This window comes from Mobula birostris, chromosome 23, assembly GCF_030028105.1.
Source record: "Mobula birostris isolate sMobBir1 chromosome 23, sMobBir1.hap1, whole genome shotgun sequence".
Lineage (NCBI taxonomy): Eukaryota > Metazoa > Chordata > Chondrichthyes > Myliobatiformes > Myliobatidae > Mobula > Mobula birostris.
The window spans coordinates 21,768,665-21,782,087 of NC_092392.1; the positions used below are offsets into that span (position 1 = coordinate 21,768,665).

Here is a 13,423-nt window from a genome sequence, read left to right on the forward strand (position 1 = left end):
GGGAAGCTCTTGTACCTCAATGGTGCATAGTAAGATCTCATAAAAAGCACTGCTCCTGGATTAAGATGTTTCTGAGAAAAAGCAAGTAAGATGAGTAAGAGACCTCTTGCACGGTTTTGACCCAAAAAGTCGACAATTCCTTTCCCACCCCCACAGATGCTGCTCGAACTGCTGAGCTCTTGCAACATCTAGTTAGCTGCTTCAGCATCCCTAGCTCCAGATCACTAAACCTACACAGCACTCCTTCAATGGCAAGTAAAGATTAAAGGTTGGCTTTATTTGTCACATGCACATCAAAAAATACAGTGAAATGCATCATTTATCTTAATGACCAATACAGTCCAAGGATTGTGCTGGGGGAAGCCCACAAGTGTCAGCATGCTTTTGACACCAACGTAGCATGCCCACAATTTACGAACCCTAACCCACATGTCTTTGGAATGTGGGAGGAAACCGGAACACCAGGAGGAAACCCACATGATCATGGGGAAAACGTACAAACTCGCTACTGACAGTGACGGGAATTGACATTCTTTGATAAGCAAGGATACCAGCATTATGAACTATATTACAAACCCATAAAATAAAAATTAATATTTTTTTTACTCCTGTATTTAATTCTTTGTGTTATAACAAGGACCATATCAATTGCCCTCCTAGTAGACTGATACATCTGTATGTTATCCTTTCAGAGAAATGTGTGGAAGCATACCCAGGTTCATTTGAACATCAGCACTACATGATCTACCATTGTTTAACAAATACTTCCAATTATGTGCAACAATATAGATGGCTTTTCGGTTTTCCACATCAGATTCCATCTGTTGTGTCCTCATCCACTCAGTCAGCTATGTCCACTTCCCAATGAAGCCTCTTGATATTCTTCTTGCACTCACAATTCCACCCTCAGAATGGTCCTTGAATGTGTGTGAGTGAAGACTATGTGAAGGTGATTCTTATGAGAGTGAGACTAGCTTGAATGGGTATCTTGGTTGGGATGGACCACATGGGTCAAAGGGCCTGTTCCCCCTGTTGAATGGCACTATATAATGAGAGTTATAGTGGGATAGAAAATATGAGCTTAAGTGTGTTCCAAAGAGGAGTTACTTGATCAACAAACTCAAAATGCTGAAGGAACTCAGTCCGTCTGGCAGCGTCAATGAAGGGAAATAATTGGTCAACATTTTGGGCTGAGTCTTAGCCCGAAACATAGAATGCTTATTCCCCTCCATGGATGCTACCTGACCTGGTGAGTTCCTCTGACACGTTGTGTGTGTTGCTCTGGATTTCCAGCATCTGCAGAATCTCTTTGTGTTACTGTGGACTCACTTGGTGCAAGTTCTCACTGCTTACGAATGTCTAATTTATCCACTGCCTTCACGAGCATTTGGAAGACCGGTGGGATGGATATACGGGCTGTTGTGGGACTGCCGGCATTGGGAAGTTGTCTCATGGCCACATTTCTGACTTGCGGACTGTTTTGGGTTCCGAACAATTCATATGAAAATGGAACCATGCTGTAAACTGGGGACAGTCTGTCTAACCCTTTCCCTGGAAAAGGCCAGGAATATTTGGGAAGGAATTAACTCCTTTGCCTCAGACAGCTGGAGTTGAGGTTTATGATGCACATAAAAATATCACTTGAATTTTACAAATCACAATGGAGACAATGCTAAGGCAAGGGAATATAAACAGGAACATACCTAATAGACAACAGTATTCTTGTAAACTTAAAGGGCTTTCTGGAATGGGAAGGCTTGAGCTATGGGCTCAAGGTGATAGAGTAACTAGGTAAAAAGTGAAGTAGATGTCAAAGCAAGTTAAATAACAGTCCGAGCTTTGTTACGATATCACCGATTCACTGAAAGATGTGAGGATGACTAGAAAATAAAACATAATAAAAACATCATATTTAAGTCTATTAATATGTAAATTAATCCACACAGAAGAAATGTATTTGGTCAGAATTTGCGCCTTATGATTGGAGGAACAGTGCACGTTACTGTTGTGAAATAAATTCAGCAAGTCAAAGTAGGCAACTGATAATAAAAATGAAATTGAGGGCAATTCAGTTGTAAATGAGTTGGAATTGAAGTGCAGAGCAAGTGTAATTGACTTGAATTGGTTGATGTGTTCATATGAGCAGCATGCAACTTTAATCAAATTCTTCGGAATGGTGGTTGACAAAAGGATGGAATCGTGAATGCGAGATTTTAAAAAAATTGGAAATGATACCTTCTGGTTGTGTTCCCATGAAATGAGACCAGGGTTGTATTGTTGGGGACAGTGTGGGAGAGACCACCTCTGTTGTCAGTTTATTGGGACGGATTTAAGGTCTGTGTTAATTGTCACGTGAATGGCGCCAGTCTAATTCAATCAATTAATCTTTATGGTGCAGTGGTGTGAACAGACTTCATCTGGTGTGCATTTCACTGGAGCTGCCAATAAACTTTAGCCCACAGGCTTTTGAATAATGTTTGCTGATTTGGTGTTTGCCTATCTCTGTTCTGGCTTATTAGTTTTGAGGCCGATTCAAAAGTGTTCCATTAAAGTAGACAATGATTAGCCTCCAGAATTTACTTATTAAAGTTCAGATGCTTTGGGGGTTGCCCCTTCTGTGGGTTTGATTTAATTTTAAACAGGTATGACAGGCATTTTCAAACTGATCATTTGCACACACAGCAGTCTCTGTTTAAGCAAACATTTTATTTCCATGCCTAGGAATATACCATGACACTGCATTTGAAGGGTAGTGATGGCGTGTTCATCAGTCATACCAGTTAGCAAATTATTTGATGTTATTTTCCTCTTATTTATCTATTTTTGTTTGACAAAGGAGTCTAGACAATTCCTCGTTAAATCTTACCTTCCCTTGTATCTATGTCTAATTGGTTAGTGTAAGTGCATTGTAGCATAGCTGTCAGCTCAACGCTTTCCAGCGCCAGCAATCAGCTTTTTGAGGTTCAATTGCTGCTGCTGTTTGTATGGAGTTCATACGTTCTCCTTATGACTGTGTGGGTTTCCTCTGGGTACGCAGGCTTCCTCCCATATTCCAAAAAGGTGTTTGGGTTAGGGTTAGTGAGTTGTGGGCATGCTATGTTGGCATTGGAAGTGTGATGACACTTGCAGACTGCTCCCAATACAATATTCGGAAGATGTTTGTCATTAACATGAACCGTGCATTTCACTGTGTGTTTCGATGTACATGTGACAAAGTTCATCTTTAATCTTTCTTTAAAGACAAACTACTCTGGGCTGAGCTTAGGCCCAAATTATGATACTTTATATTAAGCTGTCATTATGCGTTGATGCTAAAACAAGAAAATGCAGTTTATTATGATTTTCATGGTAAAAGATAGTGTTACATCAATTGAAACATTTAAGGGAAGTTTGGATAGGTACATGGATGAGAGAAGTATGAAGGTCTGGGAAGGTAGATAGGACTAGTGGGATGACCAGGTAGTGTAGACAAGATGGGCCAAAGGGCATCTTTCTGTGCTATACTGCTCTATGATTCTAATAGTTGTTTAGTCAAGTTATTTAGCTGTTGAATGTGCTATGATTTTCATGGTAATTGATTTGAATAGGTACTGTAATAAATATCCATTAGTAATCATCTAGATATAGTAAATGTTAATTGTCACCACATTTGTAACATTGTTTAAATGACACATTTGCTCAGTTTTCAGATTAAGTCAAAATGGAAAGTGTTTTGATCATAAATACATCGGAAGGCAGGTTTGCACTAGGTACAGATTCATTACCATGTTTGCGAGGTGTTGACCTTCTCTGAGGATCATCACTCTGGTGTGGTGGAGAAGTTTGAGAACCTGAGAGCGACGCTGTCTAGAGCTTAACTCCTGGTAGGGTCACCCATGCCAGTAAGGTCAAGGGGGAGGTTCCAGGCAAAGAACAATCTGACCAGGACCTCCTTGGTGGAGCTGGCAGGAAATGATGACACTGGTGAAGACCCGTGGAAGGCTGCGGCAGTGAAAGGTCCCTGTTTGTCTTGCATTCCATGTCACGTGACTCTGACCTTGACCTGCCAACGACCACGTGCTGGCTGCCTGTGCGTCAGCCTCTCCGTGTTAAACAACGTCACCATGAGGGTTCTCCGTTAAGGGATTAGCCCCTTGGGAGACATCACACTCGACTTGAGTGATCACACTCCAGATTTCTCATGCAGAGTTGCAGCGGGCAATGGATGGTAGTGCTGGATGATAATCTGTGTACATGAAAGCCAACATGCACTTTGTATAAGGAAGAGGGAAAGGGGAAACAAAGTCAACATTTTAACAATGGGACATATAAAACTACGTGCATTAATCAGATTTAAATACAGCCGCGTGTATTGGTGTGGTGTGCTCCACGTACAACTTGAGAAAACTGTAACTTCAGCATAAATGTCTAGATTTGAGATGCTTCAGAATACTTGTGTATTTACTTTCTTTGGAGAGTAGTAACTGTGTTCCATGGCACATGTTCAATTGGCGTATTAGAACTTTCTGCTGTGTGTCCTTTGCTCTTAGACTGACTCCCTTACTAAGTTAAGTGTTGGAGCAAATTTATAACTACAGGGGACATTTTTTTTGTTGGAAAATACCTCTATTTTGGGGACAGTCTTCAGAAAAGCTTTAATTAGTATTTCCCAGACTAGTCTGAAGGATTATATGCTACTTGTCATGTATATGGGATGAACATTTCAATCCGATTATCATGGCTGAGAGAGGGAGCTTTCGGGAGGTACAATAGCTTTGCAGATTGGTGTTCAATTCCCGCTACCGTCTGCGAAAGTTTGTACGTTCTTCCTTTGACCGCGTGGGTTTCCTCTGGGTGCTCGGATTTCCTCCCACATGCCAAGGTTAGGATTAGTAAGGTGTGAGCATGCTATGTTGGCACCGGAAGCATGACAACACTTGCGGGGCTGGCGCTAGCACATCCTTGGATTGTATTGGTTATTGGCACAAATGATGCACATCACTGTGTGTTTTGAGGGTTACGTGACAAGTAAAGCTAATCTTTAATCTGACTTTCAAAAGAAGAGAATGACTGACTTCTTGAGTCAGCTGCTTAGATCAAACCATCAGCAACTCCTGTGCTTGGAGGTCTGTGTAGGGGAAAATAGCTCCCAGCTCTTGATTTGGACTGTTTAGAAAAGTGAACATTTTTTTAAAATTGAGGTTGCAAACTGGAGTTTAGAAAGTAGAGCAGCTGCTTATCCTTAATCCACAAAGGTGGAGCGGAAGCACTGGATGTAACGTGACTACATAAACTGGTGTTGAAGAAGGCCACTGGAGGGGATGGAAGTTGAGGAGATAAGAAAAGCATGCGTTAAGGGTAGAAAGAACATAGATCATCTTTTCTGAAGTGGTTAGGCAGCCAGTCAGAACCCCAACATGCTAAGAAGTTCACAACAGCCGTTCACCAATTAACTGGCCAGTAGAGACTTGAGATGACTTTGGGATGAAAGTGATGTGCTACAGATCAAGTGTTAGTTGACCGAAACTGATCTTTGGTGGGAAGGAATAGATTAACATATAATCTCCTCTTCTTGGGCAGTCCCTTAGGATTGAGGTTCACTTGCTTTCAGTTCTGTGGGTTGACTCGTGAAGTCAATGCAATACCTGCATTGATTGGCCCAGGTGAGATAGGAGCAATTTGTTGGGACCTGTACGTGGGTCACTTTGGAGGTGGAGCACCCCTTTGACCACTGACGCTGGATTTCAGTGTGTTCTCAATGCACAATCTTGAGGTTTGGAATATTGTTGCATTTGCTCCCTCAGCACTTTGAATACTCATAGGAGGAATGTTCCATTAATTCGAGGAGCTTTTCTGTCTTTCCAGCTTGTGGGGATGGAGGTGGGGGAAGGGACTGTTAGTTTAGTGAGCCTTGTGCTCAGTGATCAAACAATGTGACTTGCCCAACAGAACTGTGTGAGTGTACTTAGGGCTTCTCTAACGGGGACATTGGCCTTGGAGAGCAAACCGATGCTGGTTTCTGTGCCTTACCAATGAATGTGCTATTGATGATATCTCACCAGTTTATTGTAAATGGTTCACATCTCAGGAGTATACAGGGGGATAGAAAATACTGCGGACTAGCTAAGTGCCAGGTTTATGGTTTTGATTTTTCAAACAATCTTTTTTGGTGCTAATGTTCTTACAGCCAGGGTGAATTTGATTATCAATAACTTCCTTTGTTAAGACGCGCCTTCCAAGACTTGAACGTGGAACATACAACATTACAGTGCTGCGCAGGTCCTTCAGTTCAAGTTGTAGTGTTGACCATTTACCCTACTCCAAAATCAATTGAATGTCTTTCCTCCCACAAAGCCCCCTATTTTTCCTTTATCCATGTACCTATCTAAGAATTTCTTAAATATCCCTAATGTATTTAAAAAAAAACTACCACTGATGTCCCCCAATCACATTAAAATTATGTCCTTACATATTAGCCACTTCTGCCCTGGAAAAAAGTCACTGGTTCCACTTTACCTTTGCTGCTTATACTCACCTCTATCATATCACCTCTCATCATCCTATGTTCTAAAGAGAAAAGCCCAACTTATTCTCATAAGGCTCGCTCTCTAATCCAGGCAGCATCCTGTTAAATCTCCTCCGAACCCTCACTAAAGCTTCCACATCCTTTCTAAACTGAAAATAATACTACAAATGTAGTCAAACCAGAATTTATAGATCTTTTGGTAAGTGATCCATCTTTTACAGGGACTTAATTTGGACTTTTATTGTCAGAGCACAGTGTTAAGCATCAACAGGCTATAGTGAATTTCTTATCCATATATTTTTCCCAGGGAGTGGGTGCTTTCCTTGCCCTGTTAGCAGTTTAGTGGGCTGTGGTTGGAACTGAGCAATCCTTGCGTGTTTTCAGTGTGTGATATACACCTCCGCTCCACTCTCTCAATGGAAAGTCCCTCAGAGTGGCTCTGGGCAAGCCCAAGATTGGGTTTGAATGTGATGCTCTTAATAGTAGAATAAGTAGATAGAGTATCAGGTCCAACAGAGGAACATTTTGAGCCAAGGGTCGGCTAATTCTCAATACGAGCTCTCTCTGTTCTGCAAGAACATAATGTTGCATATAGCAGCAGAAGCAATATATACTCAGTGGCCATCTTATCACTTATTTCCTGTACCTAATAAAGTGGACACCGAGTGTATGTTTGTGGTATTCTGTTGTAGCTCATCCACTTCAAGGTTCAACATGTTGTCCATTGAAGATGCTCTTCTGCAAATCACTGTTGCAATGTGTGGTTATTTGAGTGACTGTCGCTTTCCTGGCAGCTTGAAACAATCTGGCCACTCTCCTCTGCCCTCTCTCATTAGCAAGGCATTTTTACTCAGAGCTACCACTCACTGGATACTTTTTGTTTTTCACACCATTTTCTGTAAACTCTCAAGTCGGTTGTGCATGAAAATCTCAAGAGATCAGCAGTTTCTAAGATACTCAACCCACCCCATCCACCCCATCTGGCACCAACAATTATTCCATGGTCAAAGTCACTTAGATCACATTTCTCCCCCATTCTGATATTGAACCTCTTGACTATGGCTGCATGCTTTGAGTTGCAGCCACATGATTGATTGGATATTTGTTTTAATGAGCAGGTGTACTTAATAAAGTGGCCACTGAGTGCATTTTAAGAACTCGTTTTTTTCTCCCAGGAGAAAGAATGGAAGAGAAAATTGGTTTTATTGGAAATAAAGAAACCCTCCCTACCTACCCCCATCTCTCCAAAAGCGGTTTGCTTTAATGGATTTGATTTGGTACATTCATTGCTTAACTAAAATTTTCTCTCAGGAATGTTCTTAACACAACCACATTGCTTAAGCACTTAGTTGGTTAAAGCGAAAGAGCTAAAAGCAGTTTATTTGAAGGAAGAACTATAAATTTAACAGTTCAGGCTGTTTTAGCCATTAAATATTCATCTACTGGGGAGTAAATAGGATGTTTCCCATCGGTGCTGTATAGACTGCAAACAATTTGCAGACATTGGTGTAGAAGTGTGAAACAGCAAAGTGTTGGATGCCTTCAGCACTGTTGCAAAGTCAATGTGCAGATCAGCACTTCAGCCTGCTCTTATAGGTAAAACTTGGGCTGCGATCACAGCCAATGTGCATGTAATTCTGAGTCAGCAATTTATTATTTCGAAATTCTGCTTCCAATGATGAATAACATCAAGTCCTTTTACAAGCTGACTGTAAAGCTAAAATACAATCTGAAAATATTGAAAATACTCAGCAGGTCAGACAGCATCCATGTAGACAGGACAGAGATGAAAATATTAAAGGGATTAGCTTTATTTGTCGCATGGCCATTAAATCGTCCCGTGAAATGCGTTGCTTGTGTCAGATCAAATCAAGGAGGTTGGTATTAGGCAGCCCGCAAGAGTCACCATGCTTTCAGCACGGGCATCGCATGCCCATAACTCGCTAACCCTAATTGAGTCATTGCAATGTGGGAGGATACCAGAACACCCAGAGAAAACTTGCACAGTCATGGTGAGAATGTAAAAACTGCTTACAGGCAATGACGCGGTCTGAACCCCGATTGGTGATCGCTGGCTGATGCTGTAAAGTGGTGCATTAACCACTGTGATACCATTCCATTGAAAATTTAAGGTCAAAGACCCTTTGTTAGAAAGGTGTTCCACCTGATACGGTTCTGATGAGGTAGTATTACCTGCCTGTGCATTGTGCACAACACACTAGCTCATGCAAAGAAATGGGTGGTTATAATCTCGAACATCGGTGATTATAGTCTCAATCCATTGCACAGAATGTGTATACTGTAGCTGTGGTTCAGCTTCAAGATGATCCCATGCCTGGGATTTAAGTGCAGAAATTTAGACTGACGCTCCCATGAAAAAAAGGAAGTTTCTTTTTTGGTATCATGCCCATTGTTTGCTTCCACAATTTTTGTTATCAGAACCTTGTTTATTGTCACTGACTTGTATGATTATCACCTCAGCAAGGTTGCTGAGAGCCAGTGTGTAAAATGGTGACTGCAGATCAGAAAGAAGCATAGTGTAAGTACCTTGGCAAAGATCTGAAAGAGATATAAATATGTCTTCTCAGCCCTTTCAAGGATATACAGTATATTGTTGGTGGTTAAGGAAACAAATGTGTCTGCTAAGTTTGTATGCTGGTGTTATGGATGGCTAAATTCAGTTTTGAGAAGTGTAAGAAAGGTGGAGGCAGCTATTGGTGAAGTTGGTTAAAACCCCCTCTGTTTCATGTGCTTTCTGTTGGTTCCTCGCCATTGTTATTGAGGGAAGTGTTTCAAATGTGCGATCACTTCCTGACATTTACCACACGAACTATTATTGTTTTAGATTTGTGATATATTTTTTTATGATGGGGCTCTGTCTGATGGTGCACATAGGCTCTTCCAGTTGGGCTAAACCTTGCTGTGTGATATTTTGAAGGTGTTAGTATTTCACTTAAAACCTGATTGACAGCTGTCAAAGCTATGTAAGAGTCCATTTGAAGATGGGAATTGAATGACAGGATTGTAAATGAAGATGAGTTAGACAGTACTTGGAGAAACCTGAGAACACTTGTTGCTTTGGTAAATAATACTTCGGTATATAAAGAAACAGGCAAACAAATATAAGTATCATCTTGGGTTTTGATAGTAAATGTTTCTGTTTTGATTTTAGATGGTGGAGAACCCTCATTTCAAACCACTTGTTCGTATTTATAGTACACAGGAAGTATTATTAAAAAAATATGACCAGCATCAAAACTCAACAAACTGAATTTAGTAAACTGAAAAATTTGGAAATGTAATATTTTTTAAAACCTGTTCAGCTCTCAATTTGAGCTGGTTCATTCAGTGAAATTGGGTGTTTTGTTTAGTTTTCATGATCTAGTGTAAGAAAAAATAGAAGCTTTTTGTTTCTGATTCTGATTATAATTTCAGTGAGTGTAGATGCCTGTATTTGTATTTGCCTGTGAGCACACCGTTTAAGCTCGGGATTCAATTCAACCATCTGGAATTGATTAGCCTGCCAGTCCAAACTTACACAGGCTGACAATCACGTAAACTTTCTAGAAATAGCTGCATTTTTGGAGGGGCTAACTTTTCACACCACTTACTGACTGAGGCACCATTGCTCAGATCAGTGGAAATAAAAGGACCCAGTGGCACTATTTTGTTTAAAGAGTCCCCTCATCTGCTGCTCTGGCCAATACTTAATCTCTTGATCAACCTTTTCAAAGCAAATTACCACGCCCTATGTGGGATCTTCCTGTACAGGAAATCAACTGTTGCGTTCTCTGTGTAGTGAAAAGTGCACTGGGGTATCCGAAGATTGTTTTGGTGCTAAATCTTCCTTTATTCATCACTTAAGTTTAATACAAAGGGGCATAATTTTAGGGTGATTGGGGAACATATGGAAGGGGGATATCAGAAGGAGGTGTTTTACACAGAGAGCGAGGGGTGTGTGGAATGCCCTCTGCTGGGGTGGTGGTAGAGGCAGATACATCAGTGACAATTAAATAAACTCTTAGGAAGGCACATGGATGATAGAAACACAGAGGGTTATGTAAGGGATGAAGGATGAGATTGATCTTAGAGGAGGTTAAATGGTTGCTGTAACATCGTTGGCCAAAGGGCCTGTGCTGTAGCGTTCTGCGCTCGATGTTAAGATAATTTGTTCAATTTGCGAGATAGGAAAGTCCACAGTATGTTGTATTATTTGTCAGTAGTAACCAGAACTTGAAAAAGATTAATCTATAGACCTGGGGTTGGAGGGAATAATCGATATAAAATGCCTTCCTTTCTTTCACCTGTAGATTAATCGACCTCTGACCATGAAGAAAGAAGGAATTCAGACTCGGAACCGGAAGATGTCTAGCAAGTCCAAGAAGAGCAAAAAGACCCACGATGGTCTGGATGAGTTTTCAAAGAGCCTCATGGACAAGGCCAGTTCGTTCAGCCCCACTGCTCTGACGAGACACATGTCGCCGATTCACCACATCCCACCATTCAGCCACTCGGGCCATGTGCTGACGACACCAACCCCGGTTCATCCATCCTCTGGCCTGTCGTTTGGACCTCACCACCCCTCTAGTATGGTCACTGCGATGGGGTAGACGTCTCCAGTGGGAAGCTGCAGAGCATGCCTGCTTTGCATTAACATTGTCCACACATGGGATTAAATCAAAATGCGTCTCTTTTCAGATGATAGGAAATCTCTGAGAGTGAGCAACCATAAACTCTCCTTCAATTAGCAAGCTTTGCCTCAGATACAGAGTTTCCCTAGACATCACCTATAAGTCGCTCGGTATGCTGTGTGTGTATACTGAGTCATCAACCGTCATTTGTGAATACACCACCGTAGTCTTGTCACCTGTTTATTTGTGAGACAGGATCTTGTGCTGTGAAATACCATTTTAAACAAGATACCACCAACCCTTCCTTCTTTGTATCCGCCTTCGGCCAAATCCCAGCCGTCTGCCCCCACCCAAATCCTGAAAATACCTGTAAAAAATATACGAGGAAGAGTGGTCAACCACGAGACTGTGTGGGACTTCTTCTGTGCAATGTGAGCAGTCGTGGATAAGTGGACTCTTGCACCAAGAGAGGGAAAGAGAGAGGCACACAGATTCTGCAGGAGGAGACAACAAACTCACCAAAGAGAGCCAGACTATCCTCTCTGCTCGTAAAACTGCCGAAAGCTAACTCCCAGATCTACTGTCTCACACCAGCGGAAGTTATTTGATGCATTGCCTTGTAGACAGACCATTTATCTGGCCTTCAGCCTCCACATAGGAAGTACTATCAGTTGCAAGCAATCAGATATTACCAATGAAGAATCTGGACGTCTATTGTCCCTGGATGAAATGCATTGTGAACAAGTTCCTGTAACTGTTGTTTGTAAGTAATTCAGACTACCAGAAGAAGATGTAGAAGAATTATTTCATTACACGCTGTACAAGCTGGATGGTTGTATACATTTAACAATTATAATTGCTAGTGGATTAAAAGAAAAGACTGCTACAGTTTTGTTGGATAATTTTTTAAAGAAAAAATAAACTAGACTTAATTTTGTTGATCTATCGCGATTTCTGCTTGAGAGGGTTTTTAAAATTTTGTTTTGGTTTGCTGATGTTTGGATGGTTTCCTGGCACCACAGTGTCTCTTTTTGCTTGTCCGTCTCACCACAAAATTTCTGCATTGTGGTTGTACAGGAAATATAAAAATTGCATGTTAGCACTATTGGTCTCGAAGCCTAAGGCCTGGTGACAAAATACTGTGGTTCTGGTAATGTGTACCTCCTGTAAGGTCCAGGTTTTGGTCTAAGACTTTCTGTAGCCTTGAGAGTTAAGTACTGTAAATGTCGTCTCCTTCTCTAAAAACATTAAAAAAATTAAAAAAAAGATCTTAGCTCCTCTTGCCACTTTTAACTGCTACGGTCTATTTAAATAAAATGTGAATAAAACATTTATTTACAAGCCCTTAAAAGAAATCTTTTTTTTTTGCTTTAAATGTCCAATCTTTTCTACCTCAACCACATAGAAGTTAATCAAGGACTAAATAACTGTAAAAACTCATTAAATTCAGCACATCTGGGAGTTAACAAGCAAATTATTTGGCGGAACTTTTAATAGTGCAGTGCCAGTAAACCACCCAACAACACTTGATGGTGCTGTGCACTGTTGCCCACGGTGTAGAGCAGACGCATTCTATAATAACCCTTGTGCATCTTTTTAGTGGCTGTATTTTTTTACACACATCGCCCCATCACACCTCTTTTATTTTTGTTGTAAAATAATTCCGGTCTTGTTCTCGTTGTTTTCGAGGTACTGACAAAGCCAAACCGAAAGGTGTGCAATATGACATAGAGAACTGGCAGCAAAGGCGAATATAACAGGTTCTAAGTTATTTGTACAATTACGCAGTACCTTTCAGATGTGGAGCTTTGAGGATACAGTATTTCTCTTTTTTTTCTAGTAAAGTAAGTTATTGGTGAATAGATATTACCTTACCTGTTCCTATCCTTGTAAAGAATGAAATACTATGCTACTTGCATTAATAAATGAACAGAAGAGTGTAAATGCTTGTATCTGTTGTCTTATGTAATGATCCATCCCTTACAGGTCTACATTGGCGTTTGAATGAATCTGCTGTGCATTTAGTGGCCTCTTTACTAGGTACCTCCTCCAACTAATTCAGTGGTCACTGAATGTATGTTTGTAGACTTGTACTGCTGTAGCTCACCCACTTCAAAGTTTGACGTGTTGTGCGTTCAGAGATGCTCTTGCGCACACCACTGTTGTAACGTGCATGTATTTGAGTTACTGTCACCTTCCAGTCTGACCTCTCTCATTTACAAGGCATTTTTGCCCACAGAACTGCCATGCATTGGATGTTTTGTTTTTGTTTCTTGCACCATTGTCT

The 13,423-nt window shown here is 40.9% G+C and overlaps 1 protein-coding gene across 5 annotated transcripts in view; it reads left to right on the forward strand.

Annotated features, from left to right (window-relative positions):
• Positions 1-13,071, forward strand: part of gata3 (GATA binding protein 3) — a 33,064-nt gene extending 19,993 nt beyond the window's left edge. For all 5 annotated transcript variants that reach the window (XM_072241193.1, XM_072241194.1, XM_072241192.1 and 2 more), the window contains one exon: positions 10,816-13,071. In XM_072241193.1, coding sequence (XP_072097294.1) covers positions 10,816-11,115 — 300 coding nt within the window. In that variant the 3' untranslated portion in view covers positions 11,116-13,071. The remainder of the gene's footprint in view (positions 1-10,815) is intronic.
• Positions 13,072-13,423: the final 352 nt, after the last annotated feature.